Consider the following 27517-nt stretch of genomic DNA (forward strand, 5'->3'; position numbering starts at 1 on the left):
ACCTTCAGACATCTCCCTCCGACGGGGAAGGTGTCTGGAGGACGGGAAGTCGGCGTTCCGGCGGGGATTCCGGGGCGCCGACCAAACCTCCCAAATTAACAGAAAGGGTGGCGGGGTGGGTGGTGTCCACACCCCGCCACATACACAGATAAGTAGGCTCTCTGAGCCATAAAGCTCAAAGCTCAGAGACGGTAGCCTGTATAGGGCTCAGCATCGGGAAGCGCACCGGATGCAATAGTAAGTGTTCCCGGGCGCTCCCCATAGATGATGGTTAGGACACTCGCAGGGTTTTAGCCGGTAGGCTATGCATGTAATATCGTGGGCGATGTACATGCATAGAATCCGGCACTCCCCCTGTCCTCTTCCCGGAGGACAGGGGGGTCTTCCCCTTTGGGGCTACTGGGTAAACCGGGCTAGTCCCGGGATCCCAGTAGTAGAAGATTTCCCTGCGTCAAGAAAAAAAACCTCCGGTAGTCCCCGGGACTTCAAGGGGGGAAGGGGTGGACACGGATTAAACCGTGTCTGTCCCCTTGCTTCACTTCCGGTCAGAGGGATGGTCCGCTCATGACACTGCGTAGACAGAGGGTAATGTGTGCCCTGTATCATACATTATCGCTCCCGAGTGAATCGACTCGCTGCCCGCGTTTACAGAGCCTCCAGGAGAGAGAGGCGCCAACGAGTCATGTGATCAGCCCTGCGTGATTGGCTGGCAATTTGTAGTAAGGTAGACATTGCGAGATTGCGACGCCAATGTAGAAGAGCGCAGGAGAAGTGAGGAGAGGTTAAAGTCTAACTTCTCCTCACTTCTCCTGCGCTCTTCTACATTAGCGTCGCAATCTCGCAATGTCTACCTTACTACAAATTGCCAGCCAATCACGCGGGGCTGATCACATGACTCGTTGGCGCTTCTCTCTCCTGAAGGCTCTCTACCCGCGTCGAGCAGATAGTCATGGGCGTTCCTGACCAAAGGCCCGAAGGGAGGCATGTAACCGCCGGAGTGTCGTAGGCGGCACGGACCGGGGGGTTCATGTCGGCTATTGCACGTGACTCTCCTGAGCTAGGGAGGCGGAACGGTGTGGCCCCGTTTCGCCTCTAGGTTTTGCGGTATGTTAAAGGGTCCTTCTGACTCCCCTGGACGTGGGCGCGAAGAGCGCGTGGCAGTGGGACTTCCCCAAAGAAATACGACAGTGTATCCAGGAAATTTCCTGTATGCCGGGTGGCCACAATAGGGTTTTAGCCGGTAAGAGTCCGGCGTAACCCTTGACTTCCCCCGGGGTCAATGGTATCCATGAGGATTTCCCTACTTAAAAAAAAATAGATAATATATTTAGCATAGGTACACAATTATTTTTATTTTATGTATTTATTAAAATTTTTTATACACTATAACTGTATAAAATACATTACATAAAAATACATTTTTTAAATATTTTGAATAGAATATTTTCTATTTATCCATGTTTTACATACATTTTCATTATCTTTGTTAGACATCATAAATGTCTATAAAAACAAAAGACTTTTGTTTTAAGAAAATAAAAGGTTATTTAAACGTATTGCCAATTAATATTATTATAGTAATAGAAAATAGATATCACACGAAAATCAATAGAAAGTAATAAAAAAATCAATACAAATGTATTTTTGTTCCTGCAAAATAAAAGGTATCAGAAGAAAATCAATAAAAAGAAACATTTTACTTAAGGCTCATGTATCTCTTTAAGAATCATGTCCTGTATTTCAACTGGACCAAATTTTTGTAAAATTTTGGATTTTTTATATGCAATTATGCATTCATTTATGCTAGGTATAGTTTTCCTACTGATATAATCAGCAAAAATCGATTTAATTTCCTTTCGATACAAATAACTTTTAGTATCCGTTTTTATTGATGCTTTTGCTTTCTTGATTTGATTATGTATCCACGTTTTTATAACTGGAGCTTTTCGATTTTTAAAACATTTGTTCTGTGATCTAAATCTTTCTATACTAAGTAACGATGGTAATTTCTTTTTAGCCATATATTCATGGGGGGGGGGGGAAAGCAGTGAGTGCTAGTTTTTTTTGTTCTTCATCCCACCGAGGTTTTTTCGTTCCTCCATATGGAGATGCTGAAAATAACGTTCATAAAGAATTATTTCTTTAGAAAAGAAAAAAATAAATCAATTATAATAATATGTTAAACTATAATATTTAAAAATTAAATACTATAAAAAAATAAATACCCGAGAAAAAATGAATACGTATAATGTGGTATAAGATGTAAAAATACATTGTAAGATATGAAAAGATCTAATAACATGTGATTATATGTATAATAAGATCCGAAATTTGGCACGATATGATCTTATCTTTATATAATCATATTCGGCTTGACCCATCGACATATACTACTGGACTGCGTCATCCGTATCTAAACAGTGTACTAAGGCTACGGTCAACGTGACGCTACAAATGCTTCGAAGCATTCCTCTTCTCTTTTCTTTCAATGAAGAAAGAAAGAGAAGAAGAACGCTCCAAAACATTTGTAGCGTCATGTTGACCGTAGCCTAAAATGGTCCGAGTCATAGAAAAAGATAAAGCGCATGTGCGGTCAATCTCTGACTCTTTTCAACCAATATTACAGTGTTGAATAAAAAGAGAAGATATTGGCCGCACATGCGCTCTATCCTTTTTTATGACGCAGATTGATTTTCACGTAGTATGCGCAGTCCAGTAGTATATGTCGATGGCTTGTATAAGATCAAGCCGAATATGATTATATAAAGATAAGATCATATCACGCCAAATTTTTTTCGGATTTTATTATATATAATCATATGTTATTAGATTCATTCATATCTAATAATGGTAATAATGTATTTCTACATCTGACCATATAAGTCACGTCCGTCTGTCTGTCTGTATGTATGTACGCGAACTACTCATTCGTTAGTGGACCAAATTTTTACCACAGGTACATGAAATAGGGGTAGAATTTCCCGGGGATGAAAATGTCGTGGTTAATTTTTCGTTACCGATTTTCTGGAAATCGATTTTTTTAATTTTTTTAATTTTTCGGGAAATAATCTACCGAATTCGGGAAATAATCGACCAAATTTCAAAGAATTGTATATGAAACAGGGGTAGAATTTCCCGGGGAGTGCCATAAAGTGTATAGTTTTTCGCTACCGATTTTCTGGAAACCGATTTTTGTAATTTTTCCAATTTTTCGAAAAATTGACCGAATCACATTCGTTAGTGGACCGAATTTTTACTAAAAATATATGAAGTAGGGGTAGAATTTTCCGGGGAGTGCCATAATGTGTATTGTTTTTTGTTACCGATTTTCTAGAAATCGGTTTTTTTTATTTTTTCGGGAAATAATTGACCGAATCTCTTTGTTAGTGGACCGAATTTTTATCAAAAGTATATGAAATAGGGGTAGAATTTCCCGGGGAGTGCCATGATGTGTATAGTTTTTCATTACCGATTTTCTGGAAACCGATTCTTTTAATTTATCTAATTTTTCGGGAAATAATTGACCGAATTACATTCGTTAGTGGACCGAAATTTTACCAAAAGTATATGAAGTAGGGGTAGAATTTTCCGGGGAGAGCCATGATGTGTATAGTTTTTTTTTATAGTTTTTATAGTTTTTTATAGTTTTTCTTTGAGATTTAATCACTTATTTCTTCAAAAAAATTGGAAAAAATAGAGTGAAACATTTCCAATTTTTGTTTAAAAAAATATACGTAATTTTTAAAAAAATGTACATTACGTCGTCTGTCTATAAGGAGAAAAAGAAGAAGTAGAATAAGTTGCTAATTTCACATATTAAATGTCAGAATCATGGAAAATAAATCAGAAATAAAAGCAGTAAATAATGAAATGAATTCAAATGAAGAATCAATAGAGAGATTGAGAGAATTGGAAGAATTGAGAAATGGTAAGAGAGAGAGGGAGAGAGAGGGAGAGAGAGAGGGAGAGAGAGGGAGAGAGAGGGAGAGAGAGGGAGAGAAAGGGAGAGAGAGGGAGAGAGAGGGAGAGAGAGGGAGAGAGAGAGAGAGAGAGAGAGAGAGAGAGAGAGAGAGAGAGAGAGAGAGAGAGAGAGAGAGAGAGAGAGAGAGAGAGAGAGAGAGAGAGAGAGAGAGAGAGAGAGAGAGAGAGAGAGAGAGAGAGAGAGAGAGAGAGAGAGAGAGAGAGAGAGAGAGAGAGACTATTTGCGTGTCTTATTACATATGTCCTCCGGGGCGAAGCCCGGGTAACCAGCTAGTATCTAATAATGGTAATAATGTATTTCTACATCTGACCATATTATACCCATTTTTTCTCGGATACTCTTTAATAGTAAGCGAAATATAAATTAAAAAACATATATGAAGTATATTATAATATGAATCACATTTATCTAAGGTAGATAAAAACAGTTAACAAATAAATACCAAAGGAAAGACAATATAAATCTGAATAATATCAATCCACTTTAGATTTTCAAGACAACGCAGAATAAGATTGATCCATATATAAACTATATAACAATAGAATTTAATCTTATTTCTTACTGAGGACAATTCTAAATAAATTAAAATATCTAAGTGGCTTTTTATCTTTCTATAGTTTTTCTATTACGTAACGAGACAATTATTCTTTTTTGTTTTTATGCTGTTTTTCTTATAGAGTTAATCTATTATGTTATACAGTGTATCCGGTAATTTTTTACCATGTCAAAGTATGAAGGTAGATCGGCCCAAACTAAAAAGGAAAGTCATATACCATTTTGCAACTATTGCGAATTTTGCAAAACGGTACATAACTTTTCTTTTCAGTTTGGGTTAATTTACCTTCATACTTCGGCATGGTAAAAAATTACCGGTACCCTATATATCTTTTATACAATACAAGGTAATAGTTAAGTACTCTAAAAGATTTTAAGAGGTGATTTCTCACACAAATTCAAGACGGAAACTTTATATGACTATATGTTTGAAACGGCTTACAATTAGTTTCAAAAATACAGTGTTAAAGTTAAAGGAAAAATTTTGTTATTTCCAAAAATTTTGAAAACCACTCAAGTTATTTTGATAAACTTTAAAGTTTTATCGAAATAACCCGAGAGTTTTGAAATTTTTTGAAATAACGAAATTTTTCCTTCAATTTTGACACTGTATTTTTAAAACTAAGTCGTTTCGGACATATGGTCATATGAAATTTTTGTCTTGAATTTGTGTGAGAAATCATCCGTTAAAATCTTTTAGAGTACTTAACTACCACCATGTAAACAGGGTGTCCTATTTTAACTTTCGTACCGTAATATCTCGGAAACCGATGATTTTATTGAAAAATATTTCTGACAAAAGTTGTAAGGTTTGGAGAAAGGCTATCAGATGAGCTGACTAAATTTGGGGTCTGACGCCCACTTTGGACCCAATAAGACCCAACTTGATTTTTTTTAAATAAAACCTCTATTTTTTATTATATCATCTTTTTCTACGAATTCATTTGAACAACTTTTGTCTGAAACATTTTTCAATAAATCATCGGTTCCTGAGATATTATGGTGCAAAAGAAACATCCTGTAGAATTAATTAAATAGGTTAAAATTTTTATTTAAAAAAACACTGACCAATATTAATTTTATCTTTTTTATAATAATGTAAATGTAAATGCAAACTTAAATTAAACACAAACATTAAAATTGGATATTAATATAGTAATATTATTTTTATTAAGAAAAGATAAAATAAATAAAAAATAATAACTACTATTATTGTAATAATACTATCATTGTAATCGAAATAATAAATTTTTATAAAAAATATTTAATTAAAGAAAAAAAATTACTTACTTGAACGTTTCTTCCTTTTAGAATTAAAAACTGAATGTTTTTTCTGTTGATTTGTTTTATCTGTTAGAATTTTTTTATTCTTGCTAGAAGTACATTTTTTTTGGCTGGTAGATTCTGTAAAATTTTTGTATAAATTGTCATATAATAATTTAGATTATTTACGAATTAAATTTATAATATCGATATAGTAAGATTTATAATGTTATATTTATTTAAGGACAAAATTTATGATAGGTATTCTTTGCTATTTTTCTTATATTTTACAGAATATGAGGTCCTACATTTTTGAATTTATTTTAGAATGTAAATAAATATAACATTTTATTAATTTTATTAAACATTAACATAATGTTAGATATTATTAAAGCATCACTTTAATATTATGAAAGCGAGAAATTATATAAATGTGAGATATTATTAAAGCAAGAATGTTTGTCAATAAAATATATTCAGTTAAATGTATATAAATGCTTGTTTTATACTATTCTTTCTACATTATGTATTGATTTATATCTGTGAGTTTTTTGGATAATATTTAACCCACGTAGGAGATATATTTTTATTTTAGATAAACTGATACATCAAGATCACATTTACTTTTTAAAATAAAAATGCGAAATAAATGATACGTTTGATATTATATATTTCTCTGTTAATCTTTAAACGAATAAAAGCTTTCTATAATAATGTATACTTTTTAAGAGAAGAATAAAAGCATTTTTATTTTAATTAGATCGAGTAGATCTTAAGACCATTTTTGGCTTTTTATAAATTTTCAATTTATTTTAAAAACCTTAAATTATAAACTCAAAAATTTATTTTAAAAGTTGGTATTAAAAATATATAAAAAATATATCATATTTTTATTTAAAAAGCAAATATAATCTTAATACTTTTTTATCTAAAACAAATATATTTATAAAATATAACCCTTTCAACACTATTATATAAAAATATTTATAAAAAACATTTTTTTATTAAGTTAAAATAAAATAATTTTTTAGCAAATAAAATTACGTAAAATGTCCTATACTTGTCCCTACATATGTAATAAATTTACATTACATATGTAATAAAATTATTATATACTCTTTATTATAAATAAGTTATAATTTTATAATTTGTAATTTTATAAAATAGCTTGACTACTATATAATATATTGAATTAAATATACTTTATTGACAAACATTTTTTGTCAAATATTCTTTAATAAGATTCTTTCTAATATAAACTAACGCAATAAACATCTATTGCGTAAGTTTATAATTTTAATTTTATAAAATATTAAAAATACTATCATAAATCTTCTGTCTAACAATAAGTTAAAGTGTTACAAACCTTTTCCTAGTGGCACCAAAAAACCGCTTTTTTGAAAATTAGTTTTTTTCTCCGGTTCCTTCATGTTAAAAATTTTGAAAAAATTTGAGAATATAGCTTATAAAAAGTACTTAGCACACAATTTTTTTGAGCTTTAGGCGCGTTGAATACCTAACCTAAAAAAATAAAATAAATATTTGAATCAATTTTTTTCTAATTTCTTTGATAGTTGCAGGTCTAATTACTCTAGAAAATTGTATATTTTAGTGTTCTACATGTATTAGAATTTTTTCAGATTTTTCGGAATGGTGGGCCGTACTCAAAAATGCGAAAAACCCTATTTTTAGCCACTTTTGGGCCTTTTATGGTCCTCAAATGATTGATAGTGCTTTAACTGACTCTAAAATAAACATAATATATTACTTTTGGATATATGTTGTCAATATTTGATACATTCCGATACGTCTCATATGTTTTTGAGCATGAAATCGGTCATAACTCAACGAGAAAACCCTACTTTTTGTATAAAAGTGCCTATTTTTCGTCGATTTCTGGATTTTTGGTTATTTTATCTAAGTTTTTTTTGCATATGATTGGTAAATGTGAATATAAATATAATAAAAAATTGTACCTCTTATACATATATATTTCAAAGAAATCGTTTATTTATTCAAATATATACATTTTCATGAAAAAAAATTAATTTTTAACATTCCATGATCGTCTCTTTAATCCTCCTCGTCACTATCTTCCTCAATTACTGGTGTTACTTCTTCGAAGTCAAACAATGTTGTAAGTATCTCAGCTGGTCGAATAATCCTTGACAAGTATCTTGCATGAGACAGGTAAAAAACTATGGCGGCTATATGCGAGCAACACCCTATAGTTCTGTTACCATTAGCGCCGTTACAGCAATAACGTCTGACACCGTTGAGTCCCACACTATCAGGTTGATATTGTAAATAAGATTTGTAATATCAACCTGATATCGCCATAGTTTTTTACCTGTCTCATGCAAGATACTTGTCAAGGATTATTCGACCAGCTGAGATACTTACAACATTGTTTGACTTCGAAGAAGTAACACCAGTAATTGAGGAAGATAGTGACGAGGAGGATTAAAGAGACGATCATGGAATCATAAAAATTAATTTTTTTTCATGAAAATGTATATATTTGAATAAATGAACGATTTCTTTGAAATATATGTATAAGAGGTACAATTTTTTTTATTATATTTATATTCACATTTACCAATCATATGCAAAAAAACTTAGATAAAATAACCAAAAATCCAGAAATCGACGAAAAATAGGCACTTTTATACAAAAAGTAGGGTTTTCTCGTTGAGTTATGACTGATTTCATGCTCAAGAACATATGAGACGTATCGGAATGTATCAAATATTGACAACATATATCCAAAAGTAATATATTATGTTTATTTTAGAGTCAGTTAAGGCACTATCAATCATTTGAGGACCATAAAAGGCCCAAAAGTGGCTAAAAATAGGGTTTTTCTTTATATCTCGGAAACAAAACATTTTAGAAAAAAATGTTTCGTACAAAAGTTTTGTGACTTCGAGGGAGACATAGAATGGTGTTATTGGTTTGACCTTGGACAATCGTTTGAAGATCACATAAATGTCACTTTCAATTTCTTAAATAGAAACCCTTATTTTTCAATACATGTTCTTGTAGCTTACCACGAGAGCTTTTCAAAACTTATAGTAAGTATACTAAGTAAAGTTCTCTTTTGTTAAAAATTTCCTGATATTTTAAATTTTGTCATAATATTTTTAATATAAAATATGAAATATCTTGTAAAGTATTCATGTTTTGATGACTTTACTTTCATATTTTTATATGTAGAATAATGAAAGGAATCAAATAATAATATTAATTTTTACATTTACAATTTTGCAATCAAATTGTTTAAAATAATTTTTTATGTATTTTTTACACTTGATTCCTTTATTCTACGTATAAAAGTATCAAAGTAAAGTCATGAAAAAGTGGATACTTTACAAGATATATTTCATATTTCATATTACAAATACCATGACAAAATTTGAAATATCAGGAAATTCTTAACAAAAGAGAGCTTTCTTATAATGTTTTGAAAAGTTCTAGAAGTAAGCTACCAAGAACATGCTTTGAAAAATAAGAGTTTTTATTTAAGAAATTAAAGATCTTTGTGTGATCTTCAAACAATTATCAAAGGTTAAATCAAGACACCATCTTATGTCCCCCTCATAGTCACAAAACTTTTGTATAATATAAAACATTTTTCTCTAAAATGCTTCGTTTCCAAGATATAAGTGATTTGTAATACTTTAACAAACTCACCCTGTATATTTTACTATACAGGATGGTCCACAACTCGTATATTTGAAAATGCCACTTATTTTTTATGACACGGAAAAATGTTTCAGACAAAAGTTATATGGTTTAAAGGAAGACAAATAATGGTAAAATCAATTTTCAAAAAAATTAATTTTTCAAGATCATATAAAAGTTATTGCCATTTTTAAGTAAAATTGTATATACAGAAAATCATACGATTCTATTTACAAAAATGGTAGTGACCTTTATGTGATCTCAAAAAATTGATTTTTTTCAAAAATTGATTTTACCATTATTTATTTTTTATTTGACCTTACAACTTTTGTCTGAAATATTTATTAGGGGCCATGAATGTTACTGTTATTAACAGAAATGCTTACCACCATATGATTCATAATCATCAATGTCACAAAAGTCATTTGTTGTATCATTATTTTCATCAGTATTAGCATTTTCATAATCGTAATCTTCTTCATCATTATCCATGTTTCCATATTTAGGACTATTTTCCATAAAATCTGTAAAATATTTAGATACTTTTTACAAATGCATTTTGCGCGAACTTATTTAATATTATTTATTTTAATATTATCCAATTATTTAACAAAAGACACTTTATAAACAAATTTTTTATTAATTTAAACTCACTTTATTATTAACCACAATTTTATTTAAAAAATTAAAGAATATTTTATTATCTAATTGCAGAATTAGCATTTTAACTCTCGGTTGTCACACCTCTTTTATGAACATTTTTTAAAAGATTTTTTTTAACATGATGCTATTTAAAAAAGTTAAATTTTTTATAATAAGAATACATTCTACAATGTTTAAACTTAATTCTAGAATTTTTTGCGGTCTACTTAAACTGTTAGTTTCAACAGCATGCAGCTATTTGAAAATTGGTTGGGGTCATTTTGACCCCGTGTGACAACTGAGGGGTTAAATGGAATAAACATTAATAAAATTTACTGCAAACACACAAATATCTATGTATGCAAAGAGATTTTTGTTTTAATTACAACATTGAATTTTGGTTTTTTCCGCAAACTTACTATTTTTAAATTATTTACATATATTATTTTAAATTGGAGGTGGGTATTATTTTAAATGAGAGTGACTAGAAGGTGGAATATCACAGTGGAGAAAATCTTTCATAAAACAAAATCTGTTTGCTAAAAACGGTGTCAATTTGTAAGAATGAACAAAGTATATGTACCATTAGTGGTTAATTAATCAATATTAATTAATTATTATTCTGAAAATGTTATTAATGTAATTAAGCAACATTACACAATAATCAATTATTAATAAACCAAATTACTCAATATTATTAAATTTTATTTAATACTTATCAAATTTTTAATTAAGTTAAACAGATAAACATAGTGGAAATAAATTCTTTATAAAATATTTCTCCTTATACTAACCTTGCGATAGAGAAATTCTTCTAATCTAATTTTATAAAACTGACAATAAATCTTAACTCAATATATATTTACTAAAAAAAAGTATTTTAAAGATATATATGCGCATTTAATCAAAGTTTTGGTTACGAATAACCTTCTGGTACACCAGCGAAAAAACACGCTGCGAATGGACTTAACCCAGTCAATTTTAAATTAATGAAAAAATATTTTATAATTATAATAAAGTACAATCCGAATTTATAGCCATAGTAAATGATATTGAAATATGACAATAATTGAATTTGAAATTATACAGTAAAAAACTTACCACATTGTTCAGTATCACTGTCTTCAAACGAAATATTCTTTTTGGATGTATCTTGATTTAAATTATTTTTGTTATTATAATTGCATAATTTAAAACTATCTTCAATATTTTTATGCTTTCCATCTTTTGGAATGTCTTTATAACTGAAGACGTGAACATTTTCTTTCCCTTTCTCATCATCTATACCAAGACCTTTTTCTAAAACTTTAGACATATCTAAGATATCAATTGCTGCTACAGGTTGACGGTATATTTGCCTATGAATTTTTTCATGATGTCCCATAAAGTTTGCGAAACTATCTATTCTATTTTCTGGTAAATTTAAGCTTGCACATGTTGTTGCAATATGTTTCCGTAGGTTTGTACCCCGTAATGTTTTTGCACGTTTAGCACCACATTCGTGAGCAAATTCACGCATTAACATACATGCTCTAAGAAATTTGTAACGTTTGTTAAAATATCCAGGAATTCCGAATACATATGGATTTGCAAAAGAAACACGTGCATTTTTTCGAAATTTTAGAATCATTTTTATGCTTCTACGCATATCGAAATCTAATAATAATGGGACAGATCTTGAAAGCTTTCCGCGAATAATTATGCGCCTATATTTGTCAGCAGTTTCTTTATCTTCTGGACGTAACTTCCGATACTGTTCATCACTTTCATCAATTTTCTCACATTTTTTGAGATCACTTATTAATAATCGTTCAGTTTCACCTGCTCTACGGCGATTAAATAACTGAATGTAAATAAGAGTCGCCTTTGCTAAAGTTAACCAAGCTTGATATGTATATTTCTCTTGTAATTTTTCATATGAAGATTTGCGTAAATTTGCAACATATTCATTCAATTTAATGATATCATTCTTCGATGGAAGAATCACTTTTTCATTGCGTCTTTTTGCAATTCGACTTTCTACTGCAACTTTATTTACACTGCATCCAAAATCTTCTTCAAGCAAAGATAAAAAGTCAGTAACACATTCTTTTCTGTTTTTATCATGTCGCTTAATACACTTAGTTTCTAAAATTTTACCCAGTTTTTTTATGCATGTACCAAGACTAGAAGCTACAGTAGGAGCTCTATATATATTTGTTGTTTCGTTTAAACCAGCGAGTATATTTACTGCCTTGATTGCTGCACTATAAAATTTTGGATCATAAAGTGAAGCAAAATCTGTTATTTCTGAATCAATTTCCTTCAAAGTAATTAAGTAACGACCAAGAAGTCTAAGATGAGCTCTAATCATGTCATGCTGATGTTGCAAAGTATATTTTCTACACATTTTATTGCCATAACAAATAATGAGGTGATCGTATCTAATTAGACGTACTACGTTATCTTCTCTCATTACAGGTAGAATATGATCTCGTAGCTGTTGACAAGCTTCCTTATGAATACGGCCAACTACTTTACGTGCCAAAACAAGAGTTGATTTAACAGTTTGTCCCTGTTTTTCATTACAGATTTTAAAATGATGTCTAAGGCTACTTTTGGCAAAAAAGCCTCTACATTTAGCACATGGTGCAAAATCTGTGGCGTCTCGTTTCTTTTCTTTTTGTGGTCGTCTACATGTTATTATATTTCCAGTATTAAACTGTGGATCTACATTATACAGGAAATTTCCTTTTCTTCTTAAATAATCTATAAATTTTCTACGCTCGCCATTACCTTTTGGCAAAAATCTAAATTTTTTTACGTCTTCTTCGTCTTTATGCACACTTTCCAAGTGTCGAACTATTTTTGTTTGCATTTTATGACAGAAAAAACAAAAATTTGTTTTACCTTGACCTTTAGGACCACGTAATGTTTCAACAAACATATTAACGTCATCACAAGCAGAAAATCCTTCTACATTAAGTTTAATAGATGTATCAAGAGATGTATTTACTGTTGTATCATTAGGTAAAGAATTGCAGAAAGTACTATTGCAATTAGAAGTTGAAGCTGAATTATGATTAACATTTGTAGTTTCTGTACTATAATCAATATCTGTAGTTTCTGTATCTTCTGTATTATAATTGATATCTGTAGTTTTTGTATCTTCCGTATTATAACTACTGCTAACACGTGGTTCATAGTCTGTCGTATCATTACTATTATCAATATTAGTTCTTATTTCTATTATTTGTTGTTTATTGTTACTTCCTAAATCTCCTGTAAAAACATTAAAATAATTTTATTAGAAGCAATAACTCTTCATTAGAAATTAAAGAAAAAGATATTAAAGCAATATTTACCAGTACTTGTATCCATAAAAGATAAAGATTTTATGCTTTGACTTGTAGTAGCATAAGATTGTTCAATTTTTTCAATGTCAATAGGCAATAATATATCGTCAGTTTTATTCAAAACTGTAGAATGGAAATAAACATCTTTATTTATTTTTTCCAATACTGAATTACTATAATCTAGATCTAGATCTTCATTTATGTAATCATTACGAACTTCATCGTCAGAATAAGTATTTGCAGATGTATCTGTATTTTGTGTCTGAAAATGTAATACATGATTATTTCTCATATTATAGAATATAACAGAACTTATGTATAAAAACAATAAGTTTAATTAAATACAGCTTTATACATTACCATATTTGATTTTTCTGATGAATGTATATCTGTACATTTTGTCGTGCAATACATTTCCACTTGACTTGAATTATCATTCGAAAAACTTAAAATATCTTCATTGTGAATATATTCAACATTATCGTAGTCTATATTTTCTTCTAAAAAATCTTGTAAGTCTGTGTTTCTGATATGTTCAAGAATTGAAGTATTCGGAAGTTGCAACTTAGGTAAATTATTATTTAATTTTTGCTTTATATCTAAGAGTATTTCAATATTATCTAAAAATGTAACATAATTAAAAAATAATTGCTATCAATGCTTGTACAGTTAAACATAAAAAAATATTTAATAAAAACATAAAAAATAATTTAATAAAAATAACTAAATAATAAATTACATAAATATCAATTTTAAATTAAGCTTCTCATTACCATTTATTCCCAAAAGACGTGCAGAATATCTTGTTCCTGTTTGATACTTGATAATACAAGTATCTTTGTCTACCTTTCTAATATCCTTAGTTCGACATACATCATACATATGATCGGAAAATTTAATTATTGCGAACATATTTAACAAGTTAATCTATATATTTGTAAAACGATTATCTATAAAATGACACAATAACTTTCACTCCCACGTCTCAACCGTCGAATAGCAGATTATAGTCGTATTGCACAGCAACGTGATAGATGTTCATTTGTTTATCGTCTGTTCGCTAACGCATTATTCCCTATTATTTAGTGTGTTCCGAAATGTACTACTATTATAGTACCAAAAATTTATTAGCAAATGCGATCACTCGCACTACACCAGTGCACAGTGAGCCTATTCTGTAACTCCTAACGACATTTTCATTATTATATTTACGTTGCGCAGATATTAAGCGTCGTCTACAATGGCAGCAGGAGTATGCAGTAAGACGTAAGCAGTAAGCTATTGACCAACCACAGTCAATTATTCTTGAATTGTAATAATCCCATTAGTCAATAAGTTACTGCTTACGTCTTACTGTATACTCCTGCTGCCATTGTAGACGACGCTTTATATATGATAAAAAAGCTGCGCAATGACAATATAAAGATAATGGAACTGTCGTTAAGAATTACAGAATAGGCCTACTGATTAATGTTCACTAAAAGCCGCTATACATGAAATTATTTAAATGCAAATATTTTAAATATCCAAATAAATAACCATTAATGATAATGTCATGTTATTTAGCAAAATATATTAATTATTTTATCGTCAAAGTGATTATATTGTTATTGCATTTAGATCGACATATCGAATGGACCGCTGATAGCAGTGGAAGGGGAAACCGCACCCGTAGAGTGAGAGGCAGATAATATGACTACGTTTACACGAACCGATTTACGCCAAAGTTATAACATCGATGTTATAACTACTGACGTTAAATGCCGTGTAAACGCTCTTTTACGACGACGTCATCACATCGATGTAATAACTTCGTCATAAAAGAGCGTTTATACGGCATTTAACGTCAGTAGTTACAACATCGATATTATAACTTCAGCGTAAATCGGGCCGTGCAAACGTAGTCATAATTTCTGTATTATGCCCGTATCACACTAGCGGCTCGCTAATTACACGGAAAATATCAATCCATGTGACCGCACCCTAATGGCTTCTGCACACAGGACGCGGAAACGCTTGCCGCGCGGCAAGAAGCGACGCGGTAGCCAATAAACTTTTGGTTCTTACGGAAAAGCAATACGTTGATTGGCTACCGCGTCGCTTCTTGCCGCGCGGCAAGCGTTTCCGCGTCCTGTGTGCAGAAGCCATAAGGCTGGCGTCCCATGAAGCGGATTACGCGGAAGCGGAACGAGCGTATCACCAATTACGGGATCGTTCTGATAGAACCCTGTCAAAGATTCCGTCGAAACGGTCCCATGATTGGTGATACGCTTGTTCCGCTTCCGCGTTATCCGCTTCATGGGACGCCAGCCTAAAGCTGGATTCAGACAGGACGCGTCAAGCGTCAAGCAGCGAGCAGCAACCTAATCAGCAAGGTGATATCAGCAGTGGCGTAGAAAATATCGCCTCGCTGATTGGTTGCTGCTCGCTGCTTGACGCGTCCTGTCTGAATCCAGCTTAACAGTTGCTCTAAGCTAGAGTGAGAAAGCACTAGACGCAAATCAACTACCTCGCTCTGTCTTAAACTGCCAACATCCGACTTTAAATGCTGGTATACCAGAAGTATATAGGAATGCTTGGTCTACATTGATTAAAATAAAGTGACAGCGTGAGGTTAGAAAATATCATCGACATATAGAATGGACTGAGCGTCCCTGTCGAAAAATACGCGCTCGCTGTAAAGTGAGAGAGACTACATAGGAGGCCTATTTTGTCTCTCTTGCTGACTTCTTATTGGTGATTTTGTCCCTCTTTACCAATGAGATGTCAGCAAGAGAGACAAAATAGGCCTCCTATATAGTCCCTCTCACTTTACAGCAGTATTTTGCGACAGGGACGCTCATGGGGCCTATTATGTATCTTGAAACAAGATGAAAATGCGAGAAGTGAGAGAATTCATTAGAATATCTACAATTTTATTGGTTGAAATCTAGTAAATCTGTTCACTTCTCGCATTTTCACCTCGTTTCAAGATACATAATAGGCCCCCAGGCCAGTATTCAGTCGGTTCTTATTTCAAAACTATCTAATGTCTTAAGATGCTAATACGGCTCTGTGATTGGTTCATGACGTCTTAAGATTGTACTTGAGACGCGGTCTTAGGGCCATTCTACAATACGTCGCGAACGATGACAACTACTAGTTAAAAAGTGTTATTTTTGATTGCCGATTGCCAGTTGCTGTCGCCAAAAAAGTTAAAAGTTTGCCAACTCTCTTTTGACAACCGCAACTGACAAGCGCAATCAGAAATAACACTTTTCAACTAAGGACAGGGTCACATAGAAACACTTAGGCTGCATCCCTATGGAGAGAAAAAAAGCGAAACGGAATTAAGCCGTGATCAGACTACGGATTGGGATTGAGATTGGATTGAAATTTCACCAATTAGAGCAAAGTTCAATAAACTTAAAGTTAGTTTTCTTTATTCTGATTGATTAAATTTCAATCCAATCTCAATCCCAATCCGTAGTCTGATCACGGCTTTACTCTGATTGGCTAATCTTTAAGTGGGGGCTCTCAAAATGGGATATTAGCCAATCAAAGGAATTCCGTTTTAATTCCGTTCCGCTATTTCTCTCTCCATGGGAATGCAGCCTAAGTGTTTATATGTGCCCGGGTTTTTAGTTGAAAAGTGTTATTTCTGATTACGCTTGTCAGTTGCGATTGTAGAAAGAGAGTTGTCGAACTTTTAACTTTTTCTTTCTCCATGGATGCACCCTTAAGCAGTAAGACGTATAAGCAGTAAGGAAATCAAATTTGCATGCGCTACCGCTTATGGCTGTGTTCCTTTATTCACTGCCAGTACTGAAAATCTATAGTTACGTGACGCAAACTATATATTTTCAGCACTGCCAGTAAAAAAGGAACACGGGGTATGTTATGTCTTAAGTTCTTAACTGTGATTGGCTGATTTGCTTACTACTGCTCAAGTTTTACTGCTTAAGTTTTTCTATGTGCGCGGGCCTTAAGCCCGGGTCTACAACAAGTGTTTTAAGCCTTAGGCCTCAAGAAATTGATCAATCACATTCGAATTTAAGGAGAATAATCGACTGTGATTGGTCAATTTCTTAAAGCTTAGCCCAGGTCTACAATAGGTGTTTTAACCTCTAAGCCTTAAGAAATTGACCAATCACAGTCAATTATTCTCCTCAAATTCAACTGCGATTGAACAATTTGTTAAGGCTTAGGGCATAAAACACCTATTGTAGATGGGCACTAAAGGCTTTTGCACAAGAATTGCCATAACCATAAACGTAAAACATAAACATAAGCTGAAGAATTAAGGCCATCGCACACAAAATTGCATAGGCTGCATAAGCATAACATAAGACCGCTGGACCAATGAGCATCTTATGTAAATCAATATGGCGACTTTATGCTAGATGCTCATTGGTTTAGCGGTTTTATGCTATGCATATGCAGCCTATGCAATTTTGTGTGCGAGGCCCTTTAATCGGGAAGCACACACTTCTGCACAACGCATAATGCGTAAGCATAAGAAAATTGATTGGTTCATACACATGTGCATAAGGAAATAGACCAATCAGTTTTCTTATGCTTATGTATTATACGTTATGCAAAAGTCTGTGTTCCCCGCTTTAATCAGAATATTGCTATAACTTTGTGTATTCTAGAAAACAATAGAAATGATGATACAGTTGGCCGTAAGCAGAAACAAGTAGGATTTCAACTGGTTAAAATTCTACTTACTTCTGCTTTATCATCATTTCTATTATCTTCTAGAATACATAAAGCTAAAGCAATATACTGATTGGTTCTTCAGCTTATGTTTACGTTTTGCGTTTATGGTTATGGCAATTCGTGTGCGATAGCCTCAAGCGGGGAGCACACACTTCTGCATAACGCATAATGCGTAAGCATAAGAAAACTGATTGGTCTATTTCCTTATGCACATGTGTATGGACCGATAAGAGGACCGACATGGATAAGAACCGACTATGAATACCGGCCTATATGTTGATGGAAAATATGTCATATCAATCGATACTAAAGGGTAATGGAATATAATACAATATACAGATTTGTAGGTATGATTTCTGCTTGATGTTTAATCACTATATTACACATCAAGCAAAAATCAGTCCTACGAATCTAATATATATAAAAATACGTATATTCCAATAATCTCTGGTATGAAATCGATTAATGTGACGTTTTCTAACCTCACGCTGTCACCTCATTTCAATGTATTATTATTACTTTTAAACAAAGTGTTTTTTAAACAAAGTGGCGCGTTGAATAAGTGTACTTTAGTCAAAATATGAGGTAAGTTACATACATATATAAGTAATTTAAAGCAAAATTCTTTCTCTTTTTACATAATAAGATTTATTACTGTTACTTACAAGTGTTGCTTACTGCATTTAATACTTATTAATCTAAGATTGCACATTAGTGATAGCAATGTTCTTAGCAATGGTCTAATAATTAATTAGTCTTTTTCAATTTAGTCGTACAATTACTATCATATTACTCCGACAAATGACAAGTCAATGTATCTACGCAATACATAGCAATACTGTAAAAAACATGCAATTACACAGTGTAAGATTCTAATTTTTAATCTTAACATTATTTGTTTACTAAACTATAATGAGATGTATTTATTAGTGATATGTACTAGTGCTGATAACATTTCTACTAATTATAGGGTGCGTTCCACTTAACGCTCACAACGCTTCTGAGCATGATTCGTCCTTATTTAACATTTGACAAACAACAAAGATGAAATGATTCTAAGAGCGTTGTGAGCGTTAAGTGGAACGCACCCTATAATTACCCTGTGTTTAAAATTCTAATATATAATGCTTTTAATTTAGATTATTAAATGTCAATTTTACTTTTACAGGAGCTGAGAACAAAATATCTTATGCATCCATAATAACAAAGGTCTCTAGCTGTTGTCAAACATCAAGAGAAAATCCATTTACAAAACATGAGATTCTGTTGAGCGAGAGTTCAATATTAGTCTCCGCTTTCAGAATCTTGTGAAATGTTATGGAATCATCATCATTGCTGTGATTAGTTGCTTTGTGTATTGAAAAATCAATGTGCTTCTAGTCTTAACACATATTTGAAGAATGTATAAAACATTTATATTCCTAGCCAGCTAATGTATATGTGCGTGTATGTACAGTAGTGACAAGCCATTTTCATGAAATCAGCTGTCGTACTAACACTTTCAATAATTTTGAATACGTTATTCGATTGCTAGTCGTTCGCTAATGTTTGCATGTTTTTTTTATTTTGTTTATATATTAATTATTTTTGACAAAAAATGGAAATTAAAATGGGGGCAAGTGTAACCGCCATTTGGAAGCTTTACTCATGATTTCGGTGAATATTTCGGTGTTAAAACGTTTTCTAGTCGTTTGCTAATCGTTTGCTAGATCCGTGTATACAAGTATTGTTCTTATTTTATCGATAAATTGCCCATATTTTATGTTAATAACATGTAAATTATCTAGTAACTTTAGTTCTAGTGACTTTTAGGTGACTCGAACGCTCATGCGTCGTTCTTAGTTAAGACGTGTTTTTTACAAGTTGCATACCTGTTAAGTGGTACACGTGCTACATGTTGTATGTATGTACATAAACGTTGCAGATAAACATCTGGGGGTCAATCATGTATTAATGTGGAACGTGGAAAGTAAAAAGTTTTATATGACTATCTCTTTCTATTTAACATTAATAGAAAGAGATTTTTCATTTTTCACGTTTCCACCCTAGGGGAAAAGATTCATAATTGATCCCCTGTTTATTTACTATTTAACACTTTACATATATGTCATACGTCGAACTAAGAACGGCACATGAGCGTTGAGTCACCAAAAAGTCACTAGAACTAAAGTTACTAGATAATTTACGAGTTATTAACAAATAAAATATGGACAATTTATCGATAAAATAAGAACAATACTTGTATACACGGATCTAGCAAACGACTAGCAATCAAATAACGTATTCAAAATTATTGAAAGTGTTAGTACGACAGCTGACTTCACGGAGGTGGACAAGCCTTTGTTCTCGAAATTGATCAATCACATTCGAATTTGAAGAGAATAATCAACTGTGTTTGGTCAATTTCTTAAGGCTAAAAGTTTAAAACACCTATTGTAGACCCGGGCTAACAGTTGGAAGTTTTCTGAGCTCGGATTGGATTATTCTTCTAAATCTAAAAAAATAATCGAATTTTAATTCGAAAAGAAAACTTTTAATAGTTGGTTGGGTTCAGGAGACACAAGTGATCAGTGAGCAATTAAAGGTGCCTTTTCACGTTGACGCTCGATCAGCTCAACGCTCATTTTCAGCGAGCAAAAATCTTTAGAAATAATATTTTTTATTTTGCATATATCCGTAAAATATTACTACTTGGAGATATTGAAAATAATTAATATTTTACGTACTTCGAAGTCCATTTTTGATTGTACTGGGACGATCAACGACGATTTAAGCTGGCCACACACACTTTTCGTAGAACGTAACAGTAAGATTTCGACCAATCGCGTTGTTCGAAATCTTACTGTTACGTTCTACGAAAAGTGTGTGTGGCCAGCTTTAGCCTCAACGTCAACGCTGGATGTTGAATAAATTCAACTTCATTTCTTGACCTTAATAGCGTCAAAGCGAAGCCACGTGACCCTAGAAATAATATTTTTCATTTATATATATATATATAAATAAATTTATATATCTATATAAATAAAAAATATTATTTCTGAAGATTTTTGCTCGCTGAAAATGAGCGTCAAGCGTCAACATGAAATTGCACTTAATGATTATTGGCCTTTACTTAGATTCCAAAATCTAGACCAATTAGGCTGAGTTTCCACTAAGCGCGTCATGTGTCGCGTTATCACAAGTTAACTAATCAAAACATCCCATTTTATTACATTACTTGTGACGGGATGTTTAGATTGGTTAACGACAGACGACGCGACGCGTGACGCGCTCAGTGGAAACTCAGCCTTAGGGCTCAGACACAATGACAAAAATAAAGCGGGGAACACAGACTTTTGCATAACGCATAATACGTAAGCATAAGAAAACTGATTGGTCTATTTCCTTAAGGCCATTGCACGTAACAAAGTTTTAGTTTTAATCGTAAGGCCGTAAGAAAATAGACCAATCACACTTGATTATTCTTCAAGCGCGAGGAGAATAATCGACTGTGATTGGTCTATTTTTTTACAACCTTATGCCCGTATCAGACTACGGATTAGGATTGAGATTGGATTGAAATTTGACCAATCAGAGCAAAGTTTACTAAACTTGAGATCAGTTTTCTCTGTTCTGATTGATTAAATTTCAATCCAATCTCAATCCCAATCCGTAGTCTGATACGGGCTTTACGATTATGACTAAAACTTTGTTACGTGCAATGGCCTTTATGCCCGTATCAGACTATGGATTGGGATTGAGATTGGATTGAAATTTGACCAATCAGAGCTAAGTTTACTAAACTTGAGATCAGTTTTCTCTGTTCTGATTGATTAAATTTCAATCCAATCTCAATCCCAATCCGTAGTGTGATACGGGCTTTATGCACATGTGTATGGACCAATCAATTTCCTTATGCTTACGCATTATGCGTTGTGCAGAAGTGTGTGCTCCCCGCTTAAAGAATAAGATAAAGGAATAAGGAATAAGGGAATATGTCGCATCTCACTTCAGTACACGTACATTAAAGGCTGATTTATAGAGGCCGTAACCGTTGATTTAAGCTGTAATCTTTAAGAAATTGACTAATCACAGTCGAATGTGAGAAGACTAATCGACTGTGATTGGTCAATTTCTTAAAGATTACATCTTAAATCAACGGTTACGGCCTCTATTAATCAGCCTTAAAGTGAGATGCAACATGCCTTATTCCTTATTCCTTTATCTTATTCCTTATTTTTCTCATTGTGTCTGAGTCCTTACGTTGACAAATTACTTACCCGTTGTGCAACTGTTGTGTTCTCTAAACGCACTCGTAGTAAAAGAAATGTTTTGCTGAACGCAGTCACTCGTGGCTCTAGTAACAGCTATTTCAAATACGTGAAAAAGCGGGTAAAGCGGGGAGCAAAGCGGGGAGTAAACAGCTATTTCAAATACGTGAAAAAGCGGGTAAAGCGGGGAGCACATAAGACTGGGATTTACTACATATTTATGATTATCGAATATGTGTTATTAAGATGGACATTAAAATAGGCATTAGAATAAATATTAAGACAAATATTAAGAGAGATTACAAATTTCGAGTTTGTTTAATAAAAAAAAAAATACAAAATAAGTTAAATGTTGCAGTCTAAGAGAAAGTTTTCATTGTCTATGTTAAATTTTATTTCTGAACGGAAAAGTTCTAAAATATTTTATTTTTTAAAAACAGAAAAGGATGTATACTTTATGCTTTACGGTTTCATGGTATTATTTTAGATAGCTGCTTTACATTGTGTATTATAAATAATGTATGAGTCTTGTTAAGTAAAATTACACAATACGGCTTAAATTTATGACGTATTTATTATTATCGAATACATATTACAGATTTAAATATATATTATGCTAAACATTACAATAGACTTAAGATAGATATTAGTTAGAAGTTTTAATAAACATTAAAATGTTAAAATAGACACATTAAGCTAGATATTACAATAGATATTAAGATGGACAATAACAACATAGTGCAAATTTTAATTTTGTGCAATAATGAAAAGTACAAAATAAGCCAAATGTTAAAATCTAAGGGAAAGTATACTGTCCATAATTGTGATTGTATTATCTCATATATGATTGTGTTATAATATGTATTATGTTACAATATGTATTATGATCTTGCTAAGTAAAGTTACACAATACAACTTGGATTTATGATTTATTTATTACTATGAAATATGCATTACAGATTTACGTAGATACTAAGAAAGTAATATAGTTATAGAAATATAGATATTGATATAAATGCTAAGATAGACATCACGATACATATTAAGATGTGCAGTGAGAACAAATTATAAATCACGATTTTGTACATTTAAGAAGGGCACAAAATCTCAACGTATACAATTTTAATTGTATTATTATAGGTGATTGCATTATAATATGTATTATGATGATGTTTGTCTTGCTATTGTAAGTAAAATACAATACAATTTGGATTTATTATTTATTCATTATTATAAAATATGCATTGCAGATTTATATAGATATAATAATATAAATAAAAAATAGAACATAAGTAATAGAAATATAGAGATAGATATTAATAAGATATATATTAAGACAAGGAGTAACAATAAACTATAATTTCGACTTTGTGCAACTAGAAAGAGTACAAAATAAGGAATAGTTAAAGTCTATAAGAGAAAGATCATAATTTCATTTCGTATTTTATTATAGTATCTGTTTTTTAGCAAAAAGTAAAATGTTTTATTTCATGAAAAAAATATACCTACGCCTGACATTTTGACTGTCTTGTCTCAGGTAGTTGCGTTACAATTTATGTTGTAATAATATATATAAATAAACTATTTAAATAAAACTACAGGACTTAGATTTATGATTTGTTTATGATTATCGAACTTGATAGAGATTTACTTAGACAAGTAATATAAACATTGAGAAATAGGTTAAGACATTATAATATTGAGGTTAAGATATTAAAAAAACAGCACGTAATCTGATTTACTTAAGGCTCCTGGTCCCTGAGCCGAGAACTCCGCGTTGACGGTGGTGATGTACCGTCGCAGTAGAAATAAGAACTTTCTCCAATGGAGAATAAGCGAGAAATGTTGAGAATTGACACGTTGAGAATTCTTGCGTAGCATTTCCAAATAAAAAGATATTTGCTTAAAATAACACTACAGATCACTTCAGCACACTTCGAAAATACGCCGAGTTGAAGTTAAGTCTACCCCTTTCCCTTGACAGTTAATAAACAGCCGTAAAATGAATGTACATATAATAATATACTCCTTCCCTGTACAGCTTTTGCTTAAATATTTATAAGTCCTGGAAATCACCAGTTTATTAAAAAGACCTGGAAGTTACCAGTTTATTAAAAGGACCTGGAAATCACCAGTTTATTAAAAAGACCTGGAAGTTACCAGTTTATTAAAAGGACCTGGAAATTAACAGTTTATTAAAAAGACCTGGAAATTGCCAGTATATTAAAAAGACCTGGAAACAACCACCGCATATAAAATTCTTTTTATTTTATAATATATCGTATACATAATAAAATAGCCTTTTGTAAGCGTTATACATTAGATTTGTAAATGCAGTTCAACTATAAAAAAAATGTGGACCTGGAACAAACCTTACGACATATATATATACACATATGTACATATACGCAATTATAGCGCCGACGACAATTATATGCATTGCATGTATATGCGCATTATGTATTATGAACATATGTTCTCGGTGTTACTAATGTTTTTTTTTTCACCGAAAATGAATAATGAAACATACACAAACTTTTATTTTATATATATATATATATATATATATATATATATATATTAGGGTGTCATTTTAGGGCGACTTTTTTCATTTCACGAATAGCATATATACTTCCAGGAAGGTAAAATAAGATACCTGGTAAAGTTTGAGCCCTTAATATTAATATTAACAGGTCGCTCATCGCGATTTTTTATTTTTTATTCAGTAAGATGGAAAAAAATTTATAACTATCTAACAAACAGTAATACAGCATTTTTTTACATAGATTTTTTGTAGTAAATTTACCGCTCTACAAAAAAGATCTCTTATCATTTTTTCATAAATTCAACCGTTCAAAAGATATTCAAAGTTAAAGTTTGATAAATTTTATAAAACTGTTTTTACTTGTTATGAATTTTGTATCATATCGACTATCAATAATTATGAAATAACCAATACATATTTTTGTAGAAAATTGAACAATCTACAAAAAAGGTCTCTTGTGTTTTCTTCATAAATTAACCATTTAGACGATATTAAGGTTAAAACTTTGAACTTTAAACTTTAATATCGTCTAAACGGTTATATTTATGACAAAAATATAAGAGACCTTTTTTGTAGAGCGGTAAATTTACTACAAAAAATCTATGTAGAAAAATGCTGCATTACTGTTTGTCAGATAGTTATAAAATTTTTTCCATCTTACTGAATAAAAAGTAAAAAATTGCGATGAGCGACCTGTTAATATTAATATTAAGGGCTCAAACTTTACCAGGTATCTTATTTTACCTTCCTAGAAGTATATATGCTATTCGTGAAATGAAAAAAAAGTTGCCCTAAAATGACACCCTAATATATATATATATATTATATATACGTGTGTGTGCTGTTTATATATTTATTAGGACTTTGAATAAGTTCTCGCTGTTTTTTCGTAAAAATGAATGCTTTATTTTAAAAAATTAGTAAAGAACCTGTTATTGAAAGTATTGTCCATCGCTGGCCACTACTTTCTCCCATCTTTCTGGCAGCATGTGAATACCACGTCGAAAGAACGCCTCATCTTTCGAGATTATCCACGAATCGACCCATTTTTAAAGCGTCTAAACCAATCTCTGCATGTTGTTTCCGACAAAGCATAGTCGCCGTAAGTCTCCACAAGAATTCTATGTGCTTTAGCTGCAGATTTTTTTTGAAAAAAGTAATGCAGTAAAATTCCCCGCAAATATTCTTTTTTTGGCACGAAATTCGACATGTTTAACGCAATAAAAAAATATGTTGTTTACACTTCGGCGGAATAACATATACCGTTATTTCGAGCCTAGTGGTGGAGGTTCACGATGAAGTTGGCTGTAGTATTGCCTGATTAAAAAAAACTAAGATAACGCCATCTATCGGGAAACAGCGAGAACTTATTCAAGTCCCTAATATAATATAAATAGAATGGGCCCCTCCAACGCCCATTCCCGTGAGAACGCAACCAATATATTTCCGTCTCTCCGATTGTAATGTACAAATGATACATTTGTAATAATCAGTACCGTCTGAATGGACGCTTCTAATATTTACTTTGTCAGTATTGTCAGAACAGACGCTTCTGATTTTTTAAATAATCAGTACCGTGTGTAAGAACGCTTCTGGCATTTATTTGAAAAGTACCGTCAGAACATATTTTGTAACTTTCTAAATAATATTTGTACGTTTTCATCGTCTTGGGAAAGGCAACAGTTTATTTCCCTTTATAATTTTCAGAAAGTGTTGTCTCATGCAATTTACGTTCTTGGAATATTTTTTATCACAAGGATTGCCTCCTAAGGCTACAGTTGTGGCAAAAGCTGCGGCGTAAATTCCGCAACTTGTACCGTCTGGTTGTGCAACGACTTTCTCAAAAATAATATCACTTTGCCTTATTTTTGGATATCGACACTTTATATATTCTCTTTCCTTGAGCACCAATCTGTCGTATGTACAGCCAGGTATACTGTCATATACGAACAGTTTGGTGCCATTACAAAATATGCATCGCCAGTGTTCAATTCCCTCTTCAGAGTATCGACTTTTTCCTCCAATTATTTGTAAGCTTTTATCGCTCTTACTAGCGTCAATATAATCAGGCAATCCTTGATACTGTACACTTTGCGTTTCAAAAGGAGTATTTTGTCTCACAATGCGTACAAATGTATCTATCGATTTGTCCGTTAGTTCGTCGCCAGACAAGACATTCTTTTCCACAATGAAAATAGGTATAATAATTTCATCTAAATTTAGTATTCGTCTTGCCTTATTCGGTTATATCTTGCTTGTAGCTTGTACCAATATATGTACAATCATCGTCCTGCTCCATATCTTGAGCAATCATAGCAGTGGTAATTGCTGTTTTCATCGGCGAAATGTCACATTTTAACGTTTCGTTATTTTCATTAATGACATTTTCGCTCTTTACTGCATTTTGCTCAATAGTTTTTCGATTACTTAATTTCTTACTTGCTTCCTGTGCTTCTGTAATATAACTCGGAATCCTTATTTGCATGTGCCTATTACGGCGACTGTCCAAGATTTCCGGAAGCATGCATTCGTAATAGAAGCGTGTTAAAAAGGGTAGCAT

General features: G+C 31.9%; 1 protein-coding gene across 1 annotated transcript; it reads right to left on the minus strand.

Annotated features, from left to right (window-relative positions):
* Positions 1-1561: 1561 nt before the first annotated feature.
* Positions 1562-27517, minus strand: LOC139782635 (uncharacterized). The gene is made up of 7 exons (XM_071721649.1): positions 27238-27517; positions 26689-27170; positions 13471-13723; positions 11228-13387; positions 9871-10008; positions 5828-5941; positions 1562-2111 (listed from the first exon to the last, which is right to left on the minus strand). The coding sequence occupies exons 1-7, from the start codon at positions 27515-27517 to the stop codon at positions 2026-2028; spliced, it is 3513 nt and encodes a 1170-aa protein (XP_071577750.1). The 3' UTR covers positions 1562-2025.

Source organism: Temnothorax nylanderi, unplaced genomic scaffold (assembly GCF_030848795.1).
Source record: "Temnothorax nylanderi isolate EJ_2023f unplaced genomic scaffold, tnyl_v1.0 TNYL_tig0431_pilon, whole genome shotgun sequence".
Taxonomy (NCBI): domain Eukaryota; kingdom Metazoa; phylum Arthropoda; class Insecta; order Hymenoptera; family Formicidae; genus Temnothorax; species Temnothorax nylanderi.